The sequence below is a fragment of the Salvelinus sp. IW2-2015 genome, linkage group LG4q.1:29, assembly GCF_002910315.2.
Source record: "Salvelinus sp. IW2-2015 linkage group LG4q.1:29, ASM291031v2, whole genome shotgun sequence".
NCBI lineage: Eukaryota > Metazoa > Chordata > Actinopteri > Salmoniformes > Salmonidae > Salvelinus > Salvelinus sp. IW2-2015.
The window spans coordinates 62,762,441-62,787,028 of NC_036842.1; the positions used below are offsets into that span (position 1 = coordinate 62,762,441).

General features: G+C 44.0%; 1 protein-coding gene across 1 annotated transcript in view; it reads right to left on the reverse strand.

Annotated features, from left to right (window-relative positions):
- The window catches only part of cdh13 (cadherin 13, H-cadherin (heart)), a 526,099-nt gene that overhangs the window by 22,709 nt on the left and 478,802 nt on the right, over positions 1-24,588 (reverse strand). Inside the window, exon 12 of the mRNA XM_023985362.1 lies at positions 774-1,004. Coding sequence (XP_023841130.1) covers positions 774-1,004 — 231 coding nt within the window. The remainder of the gene's footprint in view (positions 1-773; positions 1,005-24,588) is intronic.

Consider the following 24,588-nt stretch of genomic DNA (forward strand, 5'->3'; position numbering starts at 1 on the left):
TGGAAAAAAAAATGGTATATCAGTAAACTGAAAAGTTGAAGCTATTTAATTCACGCACACACACACACACACACACACACACCACACACACACACACACACACACACACACACACACACACCACACACACACACACACACACACACACACACACACACACACACACACACACACACACCAGGCTAACAGAAGTAAACACACATAGGTCATGGCCAGGATCATTCTAGCTAGAATGCTGTATATCCATTTCTCGTCAACGTATCTCTTTGTGCTCCCTATCTATCCCAGCAGAGTTGATTGAAGAGCATTTCCCCCTGTCACCCACATGCAATGCTTTTGCACAGGCTTTAGCCTCTGTCAGTCAGTCCTTCAATCAGAGGAGCAGCAGGTCCGGCAGACATGATGCAAATCCTAAATCAATGTCTGTGTTCCATGTCTGTCACTCCTCTCCTCCACAGCCATGCTATCCCACTGAGGCCACCCGTAGAAACTGACATTACGGAGACATATAGTAGGGAACAGTAGGCCTACTGTCTAACGCCTGTACCCAGAGACACACACACACAGAAATAACCAAAGAAGCACCTTCAACGGATGTATGGCAGACCCCCCCATGTTTCTAATGACAAGCCTTCTCACATGATATGGGAGAGGAGACCGTATGAAATAGCCCTATAATTCCCCACTTTACCCATCACAAAACATGGGCTGGTACTGCTAAAATGTACTGTATCAGTCTAGGGGGTGTACTGTAGGTTACAGTCTGAACTCACTGTTGACCCTGGAGACCTTCCACGTCTTCTCCAGCCCTGGCTGCTTCCCCAGCTCGATCTTAAAGGGCCCAGCGTTGGGGTGGATGTCCCTGTCCCTTCCCCCCACGATCACCACACTGTCCTTGGTGTCTTCACACACCCGTACCACAGATGGGTGCACGTAGGGAGCATTGTCATTGTAGTCCTCCAGGTGGATGACCAGAGTGCCAGTACCAGAGGCTGGGCGACTACCTGTGAGGAGGACACAATACACACCTGTTAGAAAAACATCAACAACACAGCTCTCTCTGTTACAAACACAAGGCACTGTTCTGAGTACTGTAGCTATACACATTTCTTTGATGGCTTGGGACATTTCCATTTCAGATTTACCAAGTATCAGTTTCTTTCCACTTCAATCCAGGGTTGATTCAGGCGGCTCCAAGGTCTCCAGATACTAGCTATGTGATAAACTTCTCTCTTTCCTTTAACTCGGAGCTTCAATCAACTTAATAGAGAACTGTACAAAACAAACTGTGTGTCATTTCCAGATCAAAGGAACATGAATCACTTGGATCATGGTTGAGAGAGATGTGGCTTGGCAGAGCAGGTCCCTGTGTTGTGTAGATGAGATTACACTTTATTGAATGATGCAGAGAGACAGCACGACTGCGTGCGGTATGAGTCAGGCATGGCTGTGCTGTATGAGTCAGGCATGGCTGTGCGGTATGAGTCAGGCATGGCTGTGCGGTATGAGTCAGGCATGGCTGTGTGGTATGAGTCAGGCATGGCTGTGCTGTAGAGTCAGGCATGGCTGTGTGCTGTCATGGGTCAGGCATGGCTGGTGCTGTATGAGTCAGCCTGACTGTGCTGTATGAGTCAGGCATGACTGTGCTGTATGAGTCAGGCATGGGCTGTGGCGGTATGAGTCAGGCAATGGCTGTGCGGTATGAGTCAGGCATGGCTGTGCGGTATGAGTCAGGCATGGCTGTGTGGTATGAGTCAGGCATGGCTGTGTGGTATGAGTCAGGCATGGCTGTGTGGTATGAGTCAGGCATGGCTGTGCTGTATGAGTCAGGCATGGCTGTGCTGTATGAGTCAGGCATGGCGTGCTGTATGAGTCAGGCATGGCTTGTGCTGTATGAGTCAGGCATGACTGTGTGGTATGAGTCAGGCATGGCTGTGCTGTATGAGTCAGGCATGGCTGTGCTGTATGAGTCAGGCATGACTGTGCTGTATGAGTCAGGCATGGCTGTGCTGTATGAGTCAGGCATGGCTGTGCTGTATGATTCAGGCATGGCTATGTGGTATTTTGTCTGCCTCACAAAATGGCACCTTATTCTCATATAGTGCACTGCTGTTGTACTAGGGCTCTATATAGGGAATAGGGTGTCATTTGGGGTGCAAGCTTTCTGTTGCTTAGAGATTAGAGGGGATTGAAAAGCAGCTTCATTCAAAATAGCCCTGGAGGTCACTGGCAATTACCCACACATGGCAAAATCAGCAATTAGAGAATCATCTCACCACAATGCGCTTTCCAGGAACCTGGAAGAGTTTGAGTGGAGGGGAGGTGAACGTGTCAAGATGCATGTGTCATAAATGTCAAACTGTTCAAACGAGAGCCGGTTTAATTTTCATTGCTGTGTTATTAGGAAGGTGGCGCTTTGAGTGGGGGCATTTTCCTCTAGTGAAAGATTAAAACGGAGAGAGATAATCCTTATGACTCTCCGTAAACCTAAAAACAAAATCAACCTATAAAGTTGATTTTGCTATAAACATCCCAGCAGGTCTAGGCCTATCACCTCAGACTGGAGACACACAAACCCATACACAACATCAATGTGTGGTATCAAATGGTAACAAAACACTTCCAGACAAAACCTTGTTATGCGATTGAGAATGGATATATAGCTCTGTCTGCACATCAACAATTAATTCAACAACAATCCCATATTCAAGGACAATATAATTTTAACACCAGAAAACACACTCTTTACCATCTGTCACAACACGAACAAGAGCATTACGGGTGGAGAACTGAAGTACCGGTACCCAGATTAAAGCCAACAGAGCAGTGTTGTGTTGTGATAACAGCAAAACAGTTGCTATAGCTCACACTGGGACAAAGAAAAGGCTCCTGGATATGGAGATGCACTGCTGATGAGACACAATCAGGCTCAACAGCTGCTCAATCTGAACTAAACAAACACGAGCATACAGATGGAACAAATGTGGAAATGAATTATGATTTGTGCTCTAAAGGGGAAAGATCTTTGGTAATTTGTTGAACTTTTTCTCATTGTTAATGTGTTTATAGCAGGTGGGTGTTAGTGTTAGATCAGGAGAAATAGATCACTTTCATGGATGATTACTTTCATAGATTACTTGTAAGCATTTGGGTGTGGTTCATCTAACAGAGTTCAGTTTAGGGCCTTGAAGAGTTAAGTTTCAGTAACAGATACAGCACGTTGCTGTAGCAGCCTCTTGATTTTGATTTAAAGGGTGCGATTAGAATTTTTTGTTTTGATGAAGATGGAGATTGTTGGGGACAAGGGCCTGTGATTATCTGTATTTATTTCAACACATCAACACTATAGAGACTGTTTTCTTCTCCCCATGTGTCCCAGCAAAAACAGATGTCGCAGGAAACATGTAAATTCTGCCCATTTATAGTGAGACAAGCAGACGCTGTGCTTGGCTAGAGTTTAATGAAGCCGTTTGTCTTCTGTTGGCATCTAAAATGCATATTCCCTCATATAATCACTCTTTCTCCCTCTTTCCCTCCTCGTCATCTTCATTATCATCACATCCACATCAACATGTCTCAGCACAAACTGAGCTCATCTTTTGTCCTCTACTTCACTCTGCTATGTCACATAGATGAAGTTAAACTCATATGTGTGTTGAGAGGCATTAAATCATTATCCAGTGTACAGTTTGTTTGCATTCAAGCTTATCTCGCATTCATTAATAGGCAATTTGGTCACACTTCAGCATTACATTAAAGGAATTAATGCTACAACAGAGTAACAATAAAACCTATTTTCCCTCCATATAGGCGACATGCAATATTGTTGGCAGTAAAAGTTGACTGAGAGTTTAAATGAATCTTTGTAACCATTGACATTTGGTGTTTACTTTCTACTGACTGATTGTCATCTTTTTACTTCCACCAAACAACGACTCAGACAGATCAATCTTCATTATGACACATCATTATACAGAGATTGTACATCAAACCAGTAAGTTAGGAATATTACTGCCAAAAGTTTCTATGCAGTACTTGCCTAAGGATACTGCTAATACTTCATAGCAGCTTGTATAATTTACCATTAAATATTATACTGTGCAATATAGGGCCAAGTGGTTATCCCTGAGTGTTTTTCCTAGCAATGCAATACAATTATTGTATTTACAGAAATTAATATTGACCTGTGATACTCTACAAGTCTGAGTTCTGATGTGTAATTGATGTGCATCACTTTAAATAGCACTTTGTTACGATATGCAATAACCAGAAAGGTTCCTTTTGAGACAGGCAAAGAGAGAAAGAGAGCGAGAAAGAGAGAACGAGATAGAGGTGGGTGCAAGGAGAGAGAGCAGTCATCATGAATAATCTGTTCTGGGATGTGAGTGAACCCAGTCAGTTCAGTTATCTGGTCTATTGTCAGTGCCCTGTCTGTACGCCCCTGGCCTTGCAGCTCTGCTATTCTCCTGTAGCAGCCCAGAGATGAGGAGTAGACAGGGAGCTGGTGAGATGGGGTTTGATTGACTTGTGGATCTGGGATGGGAAGCTAATCCTCTGCTGCAGGCTGTGAGGAGAAATGCACCCTTCTTCTTTCTCTTCCCCAGACCTTGTCTGGAGGCTAACACACTTCCTTGTTTCTTTCTTTCCCATCTCTGGGAAGGAAATGAGGGACAGGGCTGTGTTGAGACCGGCAGCAGTTTGACATGGATTTAGTGGAGCTTCTCCCTGGCACACAATGTGATGGGCATACGATCTATAATCTAGTTCTGCTGCACATTTAATCTGGGAAACAGGCTTTGTAGAGCAGTACGTACTTAAGATTGGTAAGAAAAACAACATCACATTGGCTAAAATGAAATGGAATATTCCGGTGCTCAGTCAAAGGAGTTTTATTTATTATGTGAGAGGGTTACTGTTGTGGACTACTAAGAGCAACATATGATTTTGCTCTCTTCTTAATAACCTCTCCAAACACATAGGCCTGTCTGTGGTGAATAGGGCCCTACTCACATTCCACTAGAAGCTGAACTTCGCAGCAGTCTTACCTGGCTAGCTGCTGCTTCTTTTCATTATAACACCCATTAACTGTAGGAATTATTTAAAATAGCAGCAATGGGTGGGGGGGACCCTTGGCTGGAAATGCTTATTATTGTGATTATTATTGTGATTATATTCTACTAAAGCAGCTGATGGAGAAAACCGAAAGAAAAATAATCACAAGGTGGATGAGAAATAGCATTGCCAGAAAATGTCACAACATATCACACTCTCCCATGCAGCCAATGAAACTAATTCACAGATGCAAAGCAAAAGGGAAATAGAGATTATTAGAAAAGAGAGGAGGGGAGAGGAGAGAAGGAGAAGAGAGGTGGCAGAGGAAGAAAAGAATAAGCAAAGGCACGAAGGAGTAGGATGTCAGGAGCAAGAAGGGCAGATTTGAGAATGGAGAGATACAGTGCATTCGGAAACTATTCAGACCCCTTGACTTGTTCCACATTTTGTTACGTTACAGCCTTATTCTAAAATAGAGTAAATACCTTTTTTTGCTCATCAATCTACACACAATTTCCCACAATGACAAAGAAAAAACAGGTTTTAAGAAATGTTGGCAAATTTATAAAATGAAAAAAGAGAAATAGCTTTTTTACATAAGTATACAGACCCTTTGCTATGGGACTCAAAATTGAGCTCAGGTGCATCCTGTTTCCATTGATCATCCTTGAGATGGTCCTACAAATTGATTGGAGTCCACCTGTGGTAAATTCAATTGATTGGACAGGATTTGGAAAGGCACACACCTGTCTATATAAGGTCCCACTGTTGACAGTGCATGTCAGAGCAAAAACCAAGCCATGAGGTCAAAGGAATTGTCCATAGAGCTCCGAAACAGGATTGTGTCGAGGCACAGATCTGTGGAAGGGTATCAAAAAAATTCTGCAGCATTGAAGGTCCCCAAGAACACAGTGGCCTCCATCATTCTTAAATGAAAGAAGTTTGAAACCACCAAGACTCTTCCTAGAGTTGGCTGCCCGGACAAACTGAGCAATCGGGGGTGAAGGGCCTTGGTCAGGGAGGTGAGCAAGAACCTGAAGGCAGCCCGCTTGGAGTTTGCCAAAAGGCACCTAAAGACTCTCAGACCATGAGAAACAAGATTCTCTCGTCTGATGAAACCGAGATTGAACTCTTTGGTCTGAATGCCAAGCATCACGTCTGGAGGAAACCTGGCACCATCCCTACGGTGAAGCATGGTGGTGGCAGCATCATGCTGTGGGGATGATTTTCAGCGGCAGGGACTGGGAGACTAGTCAGGATCGAGTAAAATATGAACAGAGAAAAGTACAAAGATCCTTGATGAAAACACTGCTCTGGAGCGCTCAGGACCTCAGACTGGGGCGAAGGTTCACCATCCAACAGGACAACAAACCTAAGCACACAGCCAAGACAATGCAGGAGTGGCTTCGGGACAAGTCTCTGAAGGTTCTTGAGTGGCACAGCCAGAGCCCGGACATGAATCCGATCTATTATCTCTGGAGAGACCTGAAAATAGCTGTGCAGCAACGCTCCCCATCCAACCTGACACAGCTTATGAGGATCTGCAGAGAAGGATGGGAGATACTCAAGGCTGTAATTGCTTCCGAATGTGCTTTAACAAAGTAAAGGGGCTGAATACTTATGTAAATATGATATCATATGCAAACATTTCTAAAAACCAGTTTTTGCTTTGTCATTATGGGGTATTTTTTTATGATCAATTTTAGAATAAGGCTGTAACATAACAGAATGTGGAAAAATCAAGGGGTCTGAATACTTTCCAAATGCACTATACACCCTGAGAGAGAGGTGTGAGTGGAGAATGTCAGGTGGATACGCACACAGGTAAAAGGAGAATGAAAACACAAAATGAGAGAGAAGTGGATGAGAGGCAATTAAACAATCTATTTTGAGAATGATAACACATGCAAAAAGGGTACTTATACGCCATTATATCCCCTCTTCACACAGCCAGAAGGTAGAGAATGAGCTGTATAGAGTGGTCTTGTTTAGTCTCCCTAGAGAAGGCCCTTCACTCACTAAATCACACACACATCCCTCTCTCTCTCTTACTCTCTCTCTAGTGGATGATGTGAAAGACTATAGCTTCATGCTAATCTGATTGGCGGATCATTGCTGTAAATAAGCCCAGCCACAGCCAATTTAGCAATGGGAGGGTGTTATTAAGAAGGATGACTTCAGGGAGACAACTGAGGAGGGCAGGTGCACTGCTAGTTTGACAAATTAGTTTCAAAAGCGACTTCTGGTTGTCATTTCATTCTATCAAGCTACTGGAATGGCTACTGACAAGACTAAAAAACAGCAAGTGAGGTATGAAAGCATACTATTCACTCGACTTCAAGCAAGCTCAACCATCATGGTGTTATTATAACATGGTACAATGGCATGAGCCACAGTACTTACTGTAAATACAATTTAAGTAATGGATACCTAATTTGTGACTGGTTACAGGATCACAGGCATTTGGTGCTAGTTCCTGCTTCACAGGAGAGCTGTTCGAAGAAATTATCATTATTATAATTATTGTTTGCAAAAATGCCTTTTTGAATATGTGAACTTTAATGTGCCTTAATTACAAACATGTATGTGATCTTTTAATATTAATAAATTCTAATTACGAGCCAAGGAGAAAGCACAGAGGTCATCCATGCCTATTTACTCTGTTCCATATGACTGCGTAATCCACTGTCTCATCAGCCCAGCCAGGCAATGTATAAACTTGATCTCCACTATAAAAAGCAACTAGACATTATCTCACATTTCTTTTAGACTAACATTTAGTTTTCAACAGAGGAGATTTGTATAAATCTTGCTGTCTGTCTCTCTGACAATCGCATTGTTTCAATATTCAAATTAGATATCCAGCTGTCCCATAGTAATGAACGTGTCGGGAGGAGACAGACAGGCAGGCAGCTTTTCTCAGCCAGTCGAAATCATGAATCACCTGGCATAATTTTTATGGAGATATACAAAGAAATGTCAATTGAAAAAAGGCCAAACGAAATGAAGTGCAGCTAGTTTGCAGTCTTTCCAACTTCAGCTTGAAGTAATTGTGTTTGCTGTGTTGTTGACTAGCTCCTCTGAACAACAATGTCCTGACGAGAGAGCACATTTTCTATGCCAGGCGAAATTGCACCTCATTAGCTCATTGTTATGGACGTGTCCAAATAAATGTCACAATAAAACATTTTAACACAAGTTAAAATGTAGCTACTGTTGTTATTCTGGCCTCACTGTTTGACGTGACCGTAAGTTAGCCATTGATGGCTAACTAGCAAGCAAGGAAACAGCCAGTATGGCAATGGAACATTTAGAACGAACGACTGTGTCGTGTCCATAGATACAGAACAAAAAGACTGAATGACTGGGTCGCGTCTCTGGCAACTGAACCGATAGAACGAACGACCAGCCGGCTTAGGTAGCAACCCTAGATTTGTGTCAGGACTATAGCTTGTGGAAGGATGAAATAGTATGAATAAATTAATCAAAATAAAGTTTTTAATGAAAATATGTCAATCATTATTTTAACATGTTGGTAACCTGTTGTGTAAACACTGGCCCGAAGCCAGTGTTTGGAGGATATATCGGCACGGTTTGTCAGCCCGAGATGAATATATCCTCCAAACACTGGCTTCTCTGGCATTATCACTTAAATGGATATCTCAAAGTTCAAGGGGGATGTTGAGGTTACCATACATAAAGTGTTCAACACAGTGTATCTCTGGTGATTTCAACATAGCAGGAAACTGATCCGTCGTTAATATCAGTGGTCTTTCTAACTAGGGGGCTTGTTGGAACCTACCATGGCAGAGACAAACCATTAAACTGTAGCCTTCCGGCCTGTCGGCCATGCCTCCCTCTAAGAACAAAGCAGCTGATTGGTCTCCCATTTCCGTCTAATGAGAGACAAACTAGGAGGACGAGTCAGTCACCCCACTTTACCAACACCCTGGCTGGCAGCTTTCATCACTAACGCCCACGGCGATGCCACAGCTTTGTGCTGTCTCTGAAATGGCCTTAAAACCAAAGGCAAAAAAGAAACAATTAAGGCCGTTTTCTCCTCACAGTGACAGGTGATGCATCTGTAAGGTGCTACACTTGTATTTCTGTAGGTTCTTATACAATTTCAATTAAATTTAAAAAAGTGGTTCAAAAGCTCAGTGAAACACCTAGGGATAAACAGTACAGCACACCTCAACTTATCAGAATCTCGTTTATTGTCCTACAAGAGGAAAATCTATACTATACTACACTACAACATACAGTATATACACACAGCCTCCATTCAACGACTATAGTCACATCTTCACCATGGCAAACTACTTTCACCATGGACACTACACTCTTAGAAAAAAGGGTACCAAAAGTGTTATTTGGCTGTCCCCACAGGAGAACATTTTTGGTTCCAGGTAGAACCCTTTTTGGTTCTAGGTGAAATCTTTTGGGTCCCATGAAATCTTTTGGGTCCCAATTCGTAGGCGATCAGATAAACCCCCACTGCCTTCCATTCTGCTAGCAAACGTGCAATCTTTGGAGAGTAAAATCGATGACCTACGAAGAAGATTAAACTACCAACGGGTCCCACAACTTACTGGGGAAAGGGTCTACATCGAACCCAGTGGGGTTCTACCTGGAACCAAAAAGATTTCTTCAAAGTGTTCTCCTTTGGGGTCAGCAGAAGAAACGTTAAAGGTTCTAGATAGCACCTTTTTTTCTAAGAGTGTAGACAGATTTGTAACAACAACAACAAACAAGGCAAACTTTTCTCTCTTGCCAATTTAAAAGTGTCCTTTAATCACAGACATGGGAACATCTGAAGGACGACTGCTTTTCTTCTCTAAGGGCTCTCTCTCGCTCTGGCGAGGATGAAAACAACTTGTTTGGTCAGAAAGCGGGAGAGAGAGTGGGAGGGAGAGAGAGGAGGGAGAAAGAGAGAGAGAGGGTGAGAGAGCGTCAAGGTTAATGAGACAGAGAGGCGAGACAGGAGAAAAAAGAAGGCGAGGCAACGGCAGGCTGTGATCTCCTCCGCTTCCCCGACCATATCCCATTACAGCGCCATTATCCGGGGCCGGACGCCGGCTCCTCTTCCCTGTCCCCTCCCCATCCTCCCCTGTGCGGCCCGCTTTGAAGCCCTGGGTCATAATTGATTGGCTGTGTAGAAACACATGTCTGCTACGTAGTTAACCTCTTCACCCGCAGCTCTCCTCTTCATAAAGGGACAGCTCTGACTGAAACACAGAGGATGCAATCAAAAGCAGCACTCAGTACACTCGGAGGGAGGAGGTAACCTGGCTCATCCTCCCATCTCTCTCTTTTGGACGGGAGCCTGTGCTCTGCAGATCTGGCTGCTGGAAGGACCTGAGACAGAGTATTTTGGTGTTCGTTATTGAGGGGAAGCTGAGGCCTTTTAAACACCCTTAATTGTGCAACCAGCCAGCTAGCCTGGAGCTGATCTAACCTATTCAGAATGCTTCAATCTGTTAAAAGCACAGTCAGTCCCAAATCCCAAATTAGCTGGGCATTGATTCGTCAATAATTGAATCACAGCCCTCAGTGAGTTCTACATTAAGCAGTAAAAGCCTAGCCAGACACAGATCTATAGAATGTAGATCTGTAATCTGTCAGACTAAGGCATTGTCAGTGGTGACTGATCTAGAATGAAGCCCCAGATGCAGTGCAGTGGGCTGACATGATGAGTCACGCTGCTATCCCCATGGAGCCCATCTCCATGTAATCCGCTAGTTAACGTTAATCCATCTCAATATCTATCTCTGCCTGATTCACCACAGACTGACTACCTGGAGGTGTGGAGCAGACTTAGCTCTAAATCATTGTATCAGAACAGTTCTGAGCGCTGGAAATTACTCAGGCCATTACAGGGACAAAAGTCTCATCTCAGCATTTAGCATAGCAATGAAGCAGGACAAGCAGAGCAGCAGTAATCTGAAGTACTGTAAGGATAGTAGAGGCCTACAGTAAGTGGAGGGACAGAGCACTGCTTTTCTTTCCAAGTGAAGAAGGGGGATGGAATTGTTCTTCTTTGAGTTAAAGAGTGCAGACAGTGCAGCAGATGATTGACAGGTCCTCTGTTCACCCAATGAGCAGTCATTGAAGCTTATCAGGCCTCTATGGAGCTGTGCACTAGAGCTGAGAGACAAAACACATAGACACCATGCTCGCTGCTCCGTCTTAGATTTTCAATTACACTAGAATGGAAGCCAGTTTGCTCTGATGAATACCAAGGCATCACCCTGCTTAAATGTGTGTGGATAATATCCCTGGGTGGGCGAGTGGTGCAGCATTCTGAGCGGGCCCTCCCTCTAAATAGCGTCTGTATTGAGGTCGCCTCACCGTATGTCAGTGTTCAAAACAAACAGTGCTCTGCTCCCTCATGCATACATAAAGAGCTGCTGATATGAGGCACGGTGGCGGTTGGCGGGCGGCGCAGGGCTTTGATAATGTATTCATCACTCTAAATGACAAGTGCAGCCCACCAGGAGAGTGTTTAACATTTAAATAAAGAGCAGTGAAAACAGCCATTCAACAACATGCAGGACAGACATTGGCTGCACGTTAAATAGCAGCACTGACACTGCAAATCACCTCGGACTAAGCCCTTAAGTAGAGCATTCTCATAAACATGCGCGTTTTGGTAGGTTTTAATATCTCAAATAGTGGTAGGGGGTTTTGGGAGTGAGGCCATTATGATGCCCAATATTGGATAAGCAGATAGGATTCAGGCCAAAACCTTGGAAATTCAGAGTCGCAAAAGCATATACAGTACAAACAAGGGTATATACAGTTGAAGTCAGAAGTTTACATACACCTTAGCCACCAAAAACACCAAACTCAGTTTTACACAATTCCTGACATTTAAAATTCCCTGTCTTAGCTCAGTTAGGATCCTCACTTTATTTTAATAATGTCAAAATAATAGTATAGAATTATTTATTTCAGCTTCTATTTCTTTCATCACATTCCCAGTGGGTCAAAAGTTTGCATACACTGAATTGGTATTTGGTAGCATTGCCTTTAAATTGTTTAATTTGGGTCAAACATTTTGGGTTGCCTTCCACAAGCTTCCCACAATAAGTTGGGTGAATTTGGGCCCATTCCTCCTGACAGAGCTGGTGTAACTGAGTCAGGTTTGTAGGCCTCCTTGCTCGCACACGCTTTTTCAGTCCTGCCCACACATTTTCTATAGGATTGAGGTCAGGGCTTTGTTATGGCCACTCCAATACCTTGACTTTGTTGTTCTTAAGCCATTTTGCCACAACTTTGGAAGTATGCTTGGGGTCATTGTCCATTTGGAAGACCCATTTGAGACCAAGCTTTAACTTCCTGACTGATGTCTTGAGATGTTGCTTCAATATATCCACAACATTTTCCTCCCTCATGGTGCCATCCATTTTGTGAAGTGCACCAGTCCCTCCTGCAGCAAAGCACCCCCACAACATGACGCTGCCACCCCCGTGCTTCACAGTTGGGATGGTGTTCTTCGGCTTGCAAGCCTCCCCCTTTTTAATCCAAACATAACAATGATCATTATGGCCAAACAGTTCTATTTTTGTTTCATCAGACCAGAGGACATTTCTCCAAATAGTACGATCTTTGTCCCCATGTGCAGTTGCAAACCGTAGTCTGGCTTTTTTATGGCGGCTTTGGAGCAGTGGCTTCTTCCTTGATGAGCGGCCATTCAGGTTATGTCGATATAGGACTTGTTTACTGTGGATATAGATACTTTTGTACCTGTTTCCTCCAGCATCTTCACAAGGTCCTTTGCTGTTGTTCTGGGATTGATTTGCACTTTTCACACCAAAGTACATTCATCTCTAGGAGACAGAACGCGTCTCCTTCCTGAGCTCTATGACGGCTGCGTGGTCCCATGGTGTTTATACTTGCATACTATTGTTTGCACAGATGAACGTGGTACCTTCAGGCGTTTGGAAATTGCTCCCAAGGATGAACCAGACTTGTGGAGGTCTACAACTCTTTTCCAGAGGTCTTAGCTGATTTCTTTTGATTTTCCCATGATGTCAAGCAAAGAGGCACTGAGTTTGAAGGTAGGCCTTGAAATACATCCACAGGTACACCTCCAATTGACTCAAATTATGTCAATTAGCCTATCAGAAGCTTCTAAGGCCATGACATCATTTTCTGGAATTTTCCAAGCTGTTTAAAGGCACAGTCAACTTAGTGTATGTAAACTTCTGACCCACTGGAATTGTGATAGAGTGAATTATAAGTGAAATAATCTGTTTGTAAACAATTGTTGGAAAAATTACTTGTGTCATGCACAAAGTATATGTCCTAACCGACTTGCCAAAACTATAGTTTGTTAACAAGAAATTTGTGGAGTGGTTGAAAAACGAGTTTTCATGACTCCAAACTAAGTGTATGTAAACTTCCGACTTCAACTGTACATTCTCAACGAGGACTGAAAGAGAGAACATCTGGTGTCTCAGTAGGGAATCAGAGGGCAGGATAAAATCTGTCTGAGATTCAACCTGCAGCCCCACTGACAAGGGAGTCCAAATAAATACCCAGCAACTCTTCTCTTCTAGTTTAAACAGTATCTCTCCTCTAACTTAATCTTTCTGATAGCTCCACTGTGGAAGGCAAGAAGGTGTTGTAGTGAGGCAAAGCTCTGTGGAATTCACCAATTAATTCCAAAAAGAAAGATTGTGCGTTTTTTTCCGACAAGCAGAGAAATGTTTGACAGTGTTGCTGGAACACAGTCAAGGGCGAGGTAATTCAGGTGAATCTGCAACTTCACACCCCAACGAGTGCAAAATGAATCAATTTATTTCTCCTTCTTGTAGAACAATGGCTCAGCCACGCAAACTGAGCACGGTGCTCACCTCACTGCTCTCTGACCTGGTGGACTGGAGGGTACCCTGGTGAGGTGGCCCCTAACCTTAAGAGCCAGGAAGTCTATGAGAATTCTAATCACCTCTCTACATCACTGCATCTGCCTCTTCTACCACCCCCTCTTCTTATCTTCTCATTATTCCAAACTACACTTTATATACAAAAGTATGTGAACAACCCCTTCAAATTAGTGGATTCAGCTATTTCAGCCCCACCCGTTGCTGACAGGTGTATAAAATCGAGCACACAGCGATGCAATCTCCATAGACAAATATTTGTAGTAGAATGCCCTTACTGAAGAGCTCAGTGACTTTCAACGTGGCACCATCATAGGATGCCACCTCTCCAACAAGTCAGTTTGTCAAATGTCTGCCCTGCTAGAGCTGTAAGTGCTGTTATGGTGAGTGGAAACGTCAAGGAGCAACAATCTCTCAGCCGCAAGTGGTAGGCCACAGAAGCTCACAGAATGTGACAGCCAAGTGCCAACATTTTTTTTTGTCTGTCCTCGGTTGCAACACTACCAAATTCCAAACTGCCTCTGGAACACAGGAGGTTGGTGGCACCTTAATTGGGGAGGAGAGGCTTGTGGAATTGGCTGGAGCGGAATAAGTGGAATGGGTTCAAATACATCAAACACATGATTTCCGTTCCGGCAATTATTATGAGCCGTCCTCCCTCAGCATCCCCCACTGCTCTGGAAGCAATGTCAGCACAAGAACTGTTCGTCGAGACCTTCATAAAATGGGTTTCCATGGCCAAGCAGGTGCACAAAAGTCGAAGATCACCATGCGCAATGCCAAGTGTTGGCTGGGGTGGTGTAAAGCTCGCCGCCAGTGGCGAATTATCGGTATAGGTGACATGGGCAGCCACGGCATCTTTCCCGGGGCGACACAGGGCATAGCGCGCCTCTAACTTTGTACAGTACTAATGCAATTAGTAAAATCAGTCACACTACCAAAAAAACACAATTCATTCATAATACTGTGAAGATAGAAATATAGAGTTTCACAGACATATTGTTGCATTTTCTTCTGGTTCGAGCGAAATGGTTAAGAATAATATAAATCCAATCTGCACACCACCACGGTGGATTGGTTTAGTCTTGCTTCTTGGTTGACAGTGTTGGGGGATGGGTAATGTATTGATGCTCGAGTGCCAAATCAACACACATTTTTTTCTATTTGTCTTTGTTACTTCTTTTTGATATTTATGAGTCTTATTTTTGTATACATTTTTATATTTATATAGTTTTAAATGTTATGATTATTTATGTATTGTTCCAAATGTCTGAATATTTTTTTTATTTGTACGTGTCCCCAAACAATTGTGTTTTTTTGTTAGTAACTTTGTAACTTATTTTTTTACTTAATTTGTACATAATGTTGCCGCAACCATCTCTTATTACTGAAAATAACTTCTGGACATCAGGACTGCGATTACTCACCACGGACTGGCAGAATCCTTTTTTTCCTTAAACTAGTCTGACGAGCCCAACGCGAAAGATATACTGCTTTCTCGGGAACAGGCCCAGATCCCCGTGATTTGCATGAAGAGGAGGTGGCGAAAAAGGGGCCAGAGGGCGGGCTGCCTTCTGAGAATTCGTAGGCGATCGGATAAACCCCCACTGGCTTCCATTCTGCTAGCAAATGTGCAATCTTTGGAGAATAAAATCGATGACCTACGAAGAAGATTAAACTACCAACGGGACATTCAAAACTGTAATATCTTATGCTTTATGGAGTCGTGGCTGAACAACGACAATATCAACATACAGCTGGCTGGTTACACGCTGTACCGGCAGGATAGAACAGCGGTGTCTGGTAGGACAATGGGTGGCGGACTATGTATTTTTGTAAATAACAGCTGGTGCACGATATCTAAGGAAGTCTCTAGCTATTGCTCGCCTGAGGTAGAGTATCTCATGATAAGCTGTAAACCACACTATCTACCTAGAAAGTTTATCTGTATTTTTCGCAGCTGTTTACATACCACCACAGACTGAGACTGGCACTAAGATATCATTGAAGGAGCTGTATTCCGCCATAAGAAAACAAGAAAACGCTCACCTAGAGGCGGCACGCCTAGTACCCAAGGACTGTAATGCAGGCAAACTAAAATCTGTTTTACCAAATTTCTATCAGCATGTAAAATGTTCAACCAGAGGGAAAAAACCTTTGAACCACCTAGAGAGTTAATCTGTGTTTCCCCTCCATTTGCCAAATCTGACCATTATTCTATCCTTCTGATCCTTCTGATTACAAGCAAACATGAAAGCAGAAAGCACCAGTGACTCGGTCTATAAAAAAAGTGGTCAGATGAAGCAGATGCTAGGCTACAGGACTGTTTCCCAGCCAAGACTGCAAAATGTTCTGGGATTCCTCCGATGGCATTGAGGAGTACACCACAGCAGTCACCGGCTTCATCAATAAGTGCATCGATGACGTCGTCAACACAGTGACCGTACGTACATACCTCAACCAGAAGCCATGGATACAGGCAACATCCACACTGAGCTAAAGGATAGAGCTGCCGCTTTCAAGGAGCGGGACTCCAACCCGGAAGCTTATAAGAAATCCCGCTATGCCCTAGACAAACCATCAAACAGGCAAAGCATCAATACAGGACTCAGTTTCCTCAAGGTTAGTCAAACAGTCATAAACTATGGACGAACAACAACCTGCCCCAATGGAGTACACCAAACCAGACAAAAGAGAAGCACAGTGTCAACCACACAGGAGAGTAAAAATTACTAATGGAGCTTCCCCAAGACCTATTACTAGCTCAACCCTAGTCTTCATGCAGTTACTGGTGGTGGGTATTTATGCACTTTAGCCTATCACAGAAGAAGCTCCCAGCAAGCTGGTTACCCCCCTGAGCCACGGACGTGATCGCGAGACAACTGGTCCAGCCACGGTCACCACACAAAAATGTCGCTAAACCTACCAGGGGAGAAGATTAGAGTCCAGGAATAAACAAACATACAGTCAATAACACAATAGAAAAATATATATACAGTGTGTGCAAATAAGATAAGATGAGGGAGGTAAGGCAATAAATAGGCCATAGTGGCAAAATAATTACAATTTAGCAATTAAACACTGGAGTAATAGATGTGCAGAAGATGAATGTGCAAGTAGAGATACTGGGATGCAAAGGAGCAAAAAAATATATAACAATATGGGGATGAGGAAGTTGGGTGGGCAATTTACAGATGGGCTGTGTACAGGTGCAATGATCGGTAAGCTGCTCTGACAGCTGATGCTTAAAATCAGTGAGGGAGATTTAAGACTCCAGCTTCAGTGATCTTTGCAATTAGTTCCAGTCATTGGCAGCAGAGAACTGGAAGGAAAGACGGCCAAAAGAGGAGTTGGCTTTGGGAATGACTAGTGAAATATACCTGCTGGAGCGCGTGCTATGGGAGGGTGCTGCTATAGTGACCAGTGAGCTGAGATAAGGCGGGGCTTTGCCTAGCAAAGACTTATAGATGACCTGGAGCCAGTGGATTTGGCGACGAATATGAAGTGAGGGCCAGCCAACTAGAGCATACAGGTCACAGTGGTGGGTAGTATATGGGGCTTTGGTGACAAAACGGATGGCACTGTGATAGACTACATCCAATTTGTTGAGTAGAGTGTTGGAGGCTATTTTGTAAATTACATCACTGAAGTCAAGGATCGGTAGGATAGTCAGTTTTACGAGTGTACGTTTGGCAGCATGAGTGAAGGAGGCTTTGTTGCGAAATAGAAAGCTAGATTTAATTTAGAATTGAAGATGCTTAATGTGAGTCTGGAAGGAGAGTTTACAGTGTAACCAGAGACCTAGGTATTTGTAGTTGTCCACAGAACCGTCCAGAGTAGTGATGCTAGACGGGCAGGTGGGTGCGGGCAGCGATCTGTTGAAGAGCATGCATTTAGTTTTACTTGCATTAAAGACCAGTTGGAGGCCACGGAAGGAGTGTTGTACGGCATTGAAGCTCACCTGGAGGTTTGTTAACACAGTGTCCAAAGAAGGGCCTGAAGTATACAGAATGGTGTCGTCTGCGTAGGGGCGGATCAGAGAATCACCAGCAGCAAGAGCGACATCATTGATGTATACAGAGAAAAGAGTCGGCCCGGGAATTGAACCCTGTGGCACCCCCATAGAGACTGCCAGAGGTACAGACAACAGGCCCTCAGATTTGACACACTGAACTCTATCTGAGAAGTAGTTGGTGAACCAGGCGAGGCAGTCATTTGAGAAACCAAGGCTGTTGAGTCTGCCGATAAGAATGCAGTGATTGACAGAGTCGAAAGCCTTGGCCAGGTCGATAAAGACGGCTGCACTGTATTGTCTTTTATCGATGGCGGTTATAATATCGTTTAGGACCTTGAGCATGGCTGAACAGCTCGGAAACCAGATTGCATAGCGGAGAAGGTATGGTGGGATTCGAAATGGTCGGTGATCTGTTTGTTAACTTGGCTTTCGAAGACTTTAGAAAGGCAGGGTAGGATAGATATAGGTCTGTAACTATTTGGGTCAAGAGTGTCTCCCCCTTTGAAGAGGGGGATGACCGCGGCAGCTTTCCAATCTTTAGGGATCTCAGACGATACGAAAGAGAGGTTGAACAGGTTAGTAAAAGGGGTTGCAACAATTGCGGCGGATAATTTTAGAAACAGAGGGTCCAGATTGTCTATCCCTGCTGATTTGTAGGTGTCCAGATTTTGTAGCTCTTTCAGAGCATCAGCTATCTGGATTTGGGTGAAGGAGAAATGGGGGAGGCTTGGGCAAGTTTCTGTGGGGGGTGCAGAGCTGTTGACCGGGGTTTTCTAATGGCCTTATACAGTTCGTTGAGTGCGGTCTTAGTGCCAGCATCGGTTTGTGGTGTTAAATAGACGGCTACAAATAATTTACATGAGAACACTTTTTGTAGATGGTAGCTTATCATGAGGTATTCTACCTCAGGCGATCAATACCTTGAGACTTCTTTAATATTAGACATCACGCACCAGCAGTTATTGACAAATAGACACACACCCCCGCCCCTCATCTTACCAGATGTAGCTGCTCTGTTCTGCCGATGCACCGAGAAGCCAGCCAGCTCTATATTATCTGTGTCGTTGTTCAGCCACATCTCAGTGAAACATAAGATATTATAGTTTTTAATGTCCCGTTGGTAGGAGAGTCTTAATCATAGATCATCCAGTTAGTTTTCCAATGATTGCACTTTGGCCAATAATACAGAGGGAAGTAGTGGTTTACCTACTCGTCTGCGAATTATTACAGGCACCCCGCCCTCCTCCCCCTTTTCTTCTGTCTTTTCTTCACGCTGATGACTGGGTTTTGGGCTTTGTCTTGACAAAGCAGTATATCCTTCGCGTCGGACTCATTAAAGAAAAAAACTTTGTCCAGTTCGAGGTGAGTAATCACTGTTTTCATGTCCAGAAGCTCTTTTCGGTCATAAGAGATGGTAGCAGAAACATTATGTACAAAATGAGTTACAAACAATGCTAAAAAAACGAACAAAATATCACATTTGGTTAGGAGCCCGTAAAACGGCAGCCATCCCTTCCAGTGCCATTATACACAAAAACATGGAAGCAAGTCCCCGTAGCAATATTTCAACATCTAGTGGATCAACTCCATTAATACCCATGATTTTGGAATGATGACTTTTGGTGATGTAGTGTATTTCCTCTTTCTCTCCATCTCTCCTTCCCTCTGTACCTCTCTCTGCTGGTGGGAGGGAGGCTTGACCTGACCTGATGTTTATGCAGAGAGCAGATGAAGCCAGGAACAATATGTCCCTATGGCCCCTGGTTGTTGTTTTTGCCATGTGGGTGTTCAATTCGATACAACTTTCTTTATTCCCTCAGGGACAGGGTTTTACTCCAGCTAAGGGGTCAGCTGGGTTTATTGTATCAACAACAGTTCTGCATCAGTTCTCTCGTCTCTCTTCCTTTCCTAACATACTAGAACCTAAAAAGTGAGCTCCTGGCTGAAAAGTTAAGAAGTACTGAAGTGTAAAAGTCATGGAGGAAGTAGAGCGAGGAAATCAATAAGGAGAGTGTATGCTGCCCCTAGAAACAGATCACAATGACTTCCTCTACCCTCTCACTCAGACCCCCCAGCCCTTATTCATAGAATTATATACAGTCTGATATTTTTTATATATCTCTCCTCTCTTTCCCACTCTCTCCCAAATCAATTTATCCTCACTTTCCCCTGTAAATACAGTGCCTAGTGAAAGTCTACACACCCCTTGCAGTCTTCACATTTTGCTGTCCTAAAATGTTATCTGAAAAGGGATTACATTTCATTTTCCCCCCTACCGATCTACACAACCTACTCCACATTTTAAAAGTCAAAGTAAAATTATAGAAAAATGTTCTAATTAATACAAAATACAAAAATAAGATGTATTGATTGCGTATGTCTTCACACCGAGTTAATACTTAAAGGTAGATTTAGTGAAATGACGTTGTCACGAGATATTGCAGATATTGAGATGAGCGAGATGCAAGACTTTGCTCTGACAATCAGACACAGTATATGTGCACGGTCTCGCTTCACACTGTTACAGCGTGGTAGCCAGGGGACCCAAAACAGCAGAGAAGTTGAGCCTCGCACTTCAAAGCTCTTAGTCGTTGTGGAAATGAACCTACTATGCTGTTTACTTTCTGCATTTACGTCATATCACTGAGTCTACCTTTAATAATAATAAACCATTCAGCAGAGGCTTTTATTCAAAGCAACCTTTTACGTTTTTTCTCCACCTTTACAGGAGTTACACTCTCTCTCTTCTTTGCTCCCCCTCTCTCCCTCCCTTCCTCCCTCCCTTTCTCCCTCTTACTCTCTCTCTCTCCTGCTCTCTGCCTCCCTTTCTCCCTCTCAGCCGGAGCTCTCTGCTGGTCAGGCAGGTTGACGTTTATTGTCATGAGTGTAAGGACTGACGCTGGAGATGAGAAGCAGGTACGGGGAGTCAACATTTAATATAGCACAGACATTAAACAAGACAGGAACAGCGTCAGCACCGAGTAACACAACGACATAAGAACATTAATCCTGAAGCAGGGAACAGAGCTTGGGGAACAGACAGATATATGGGAGGTAATGACACAGGTGATTGAGTCCAGGTGAGTCCAATAATTGCTGATGCGCGTGACGGGAAAAGGCGGGTTTGCATAATGATGGTGGCCTTCGAGCGCCAGGGAGGGGGAGTGGGAGCAGGCGTGACAATGAGTCTTGTCCTGGAGGCAGAATTTAGCTATTTCCCCTTAGATAGGCCAGCTTCAAAATTGTCAATATTGTAGAAATTCATGAAAACAAACATTTGCTTTTCAGTCTTAATTTAAGGTTAGGGTTAGCAGTGTGGTTAAGGTTAGGGTTAATGTTAGGGTTAAAAATCAGATTTGATGACTCTGTGGCTGTGCCAGCTAGTTGCCACTGCCTCCAGAACAAGATTCATGACGGAAAACGCTAACCTGCGCTGGTCAGTGGGAGGGCTGGAACATTCATTGGAGTGCTCCAGATGAAGACGTGTGTTAGATCGATACCCTGTTAGTAGCCGGCGTAGGTGTGTTGTCATGCAATCATCTAACATATTATTGCAGACGAGCTTCAGCCTGTCCATGACAGAGCACTTTCCGCAGGCCAGGGGCACACACACAAAGGTACAGGTACAGCAGAAATCTGCCTTCTGCTGCCATCACGACCACAATGGAAAAACAAGAAAACATACACAGACAGGTACACACACACACACGCACGCACACACGCGCACACACACACACACACACACATGCACACACACACACACACAGAAGCTGAGCATGGCATGCAGTGCAAAGACAGAGACTGGGCCATTACTCCAGCAAATACCCAGAGGGCATGTTCTTAGACATACAACACATGGCTCAAATTGCCTTCATAAACTATGATTTACTAGCAGGTTACTGCAGCTGCTAGACTGCTCAGTGCATGAACATCATAACAGGCAATTATTTTACAGAAACCTCCAGTTAAAAAAGAGAAATAATAGTCATAACTACACTATTGACAGCAATGGTCCAAAGAGTACAGCTGGAATCAGAGAATATTAAACCCCTTTATTGACATTCCCCATTTTAATGAGTCAATCACTGCTGGCGCAAAATGTCAACTCATTAGTCATGCTGGCAACGACTAGCTACACCACCCTACCCCATCTTCCAGATCATTTCTATTTGTTTTCTCCTGCAATCTCATCCCCACCGTCTGCCTCTCAGAAGGTCTGTCATTTCACATGCCTGTTCTTCCAACTGTTCACATCACAACTCCTTCGCTCCATCCCTCCCTCGCTCGTAAAAGAAGGAGTGGGACTGAGAGGGTGAGAAGTGGATACAGAGACACAGTCTGAGCGAAAAGTGCTGGTAACACATGAATAGATATAATATTTCTGTCTGCAGCTAAGATCTCATCTGAGTTTGGTGGGCACCTGGGCTCACCCCAGCCCTGCAGTCCCAGAGCACCATGATGGGACTGGCCTCCTCTGCCTCCTCCAGCCCTCTCTGCAAGCCACAGAGTTAATGTTAATAGAATCTCACACATCTGTTAATGGATCTGTCAGAAGTTCCCTGAGGGGAGGCATCCTAGTAGAGAAGACGAAGCCCCTTCTACTCTCTCTCGATCTCATTCTTTCTTTCTCTCTCTCTCTCTCTCTCTCAATTCAATTCAAAGGGCTTTATTGGCATAGGAAACATATATGTACATTGTCAAAGCAAGTGAAATAGATAATAAACAAAAGTGAAAGTAACAATCAAAATTAACAGTAAACATTACACTCACAAAAGTTTCAAATGAAAAAATACATTTCAAAGGTGATATAATGGCTGTCTACCAGTGGAGGCTCATCAGAGGAGGAAGGGGAGGACCATCCTCCTCAGTAAATTTCATAAAAATAAAAATTGTAAAACATTTAAAAAGTTATCAGTTTTAGAAAGAACCACACTAAATATATTCACGTTACCAAATAATTGATTAAAACACAGTCTTTTACAATGAAGGTCTAGAGTAGCATCAGCAGCACTCTGTTGGGTAGCACCACGGTATAGCCGGAAATTATTTATTAAATAATTATTTACTAAATAAACTAAAGTAAAAAATACATTAAAAAGTAACACAATTAAATAACAATAATGAGGCTATATACAGAGGATACCGGTACCGAGTCAATGTGCGGGGGTACAGATTAGTCGAGGTAATTTGTACATGTAGGTAGAGGTAAAGTGACTATGCATAGATATTAAAGAGCGAGTAGGAACGGTGTAAAAACAAATAGTCCGGGTGGCAATTTGTTAATTGTTCAGCAGTCTTATGGCTTGGGGGTAGAAGCTGTTAAGGAGCCTTTTGGACCTAGACTTGGCTCTCCGGTACCGCTTGCTGTGTGAAAGTAGAGGGAACAGTCTATGACTTGGGTGACTGGAGTCTTTGACCATTTTTGGGACCTTCCTCTGACACCGCCTAGGATATGGGTCCTGGATGGCAAGAAGTCTGGCCCCAGTGATGTACTGGGCCGTACGTCTCCTGAGGGGGAAAAGCATTGTTGTGCCCTCTTCACGACTGTTTTGGTGTGTTTGGACCATGATAGTTTATTGGTGATGTGGACACCAAGGAACTGGAAACTCTCTACCCGCTCCACTACAGGCCCATCTATGTGAATGGGGGCGTGTTCGGCCCTCATTTTGCTGTAGCCCATGATTAGCTCCTTTATGGGACCACACTGCCTGGGACCACACTGCCAGGTCTCTGACCTCCTCGCTATAGGCTGTCTCATTGTTGCCGGTGATCAGGCTGTTGTGTCATCAGAAAACTTAATGATGGTGTTGTGCTTGGCCACGCAGTCGTGGGTAAACAGGGAGTACAGGAGGGGACTAAGCACACACCCCTGAGGGGCCCCCGTCTTGAGGATCAGTGTGGCAGATGTGTTGTTGCCTACCCTGACCACCTGGGGGCTGCCCGTCAGGAAGTCCAGCATCCAGTTGCAGAGGGAAGTGTTTAGTCCCAGGGTCCTTAGCTTCGTGATGCGCTTTGTGGGCATTATGGTGTTGAACGCTAAGCTGGAGTCAGTGAGCAGCATTCTGAAACAGGTGTTCATTTGTCCAGGTTGGAAAGGGCAGTGTGGTGTGCGATTGAGATTGTGTCATCTGTGGCTCTATTGGGGCGCTATGCGAAATGGAGTGGGTCTAGGGTTTCCGGCATGATGGTGTAGATGGTGCATGACCAGTCTTTCAAAGCACTTCATGGCTACCGACGTGAGTGCTACGGGGCGGTAATCATTTAGGCAAGTTTCCTTCGGTTTCTTGGGCACAGGGACTATGGTGGTCTGCTTGAAACATGTAGGGATTACAGACTCGGTCAGGGAGAGGTTGAAAATGTCAGTGAAGACACTTGCCAGTTGGTTAGTCCATGCTCTGAGTACAAGTCCTCGTGGCCTTGTGAATATTGACCTGTTTAAAAGGTAGGGCGTGATCACACAGTCTTCTGGAACAGCTGGTGGTCTCGTGCATGCTTCAGTGTTGCTTGCCTAGAAGCAAGCTTAAAAGGCATTTAGCTCGTCTGGTAGGCTCTGGTTAGCTCGTGGCTGGGTTTCCCTTTGTAGTCCGTAATAGTTTGCAAGCCCTTCCACATAAGATGAGTGTCAGAGCTGGT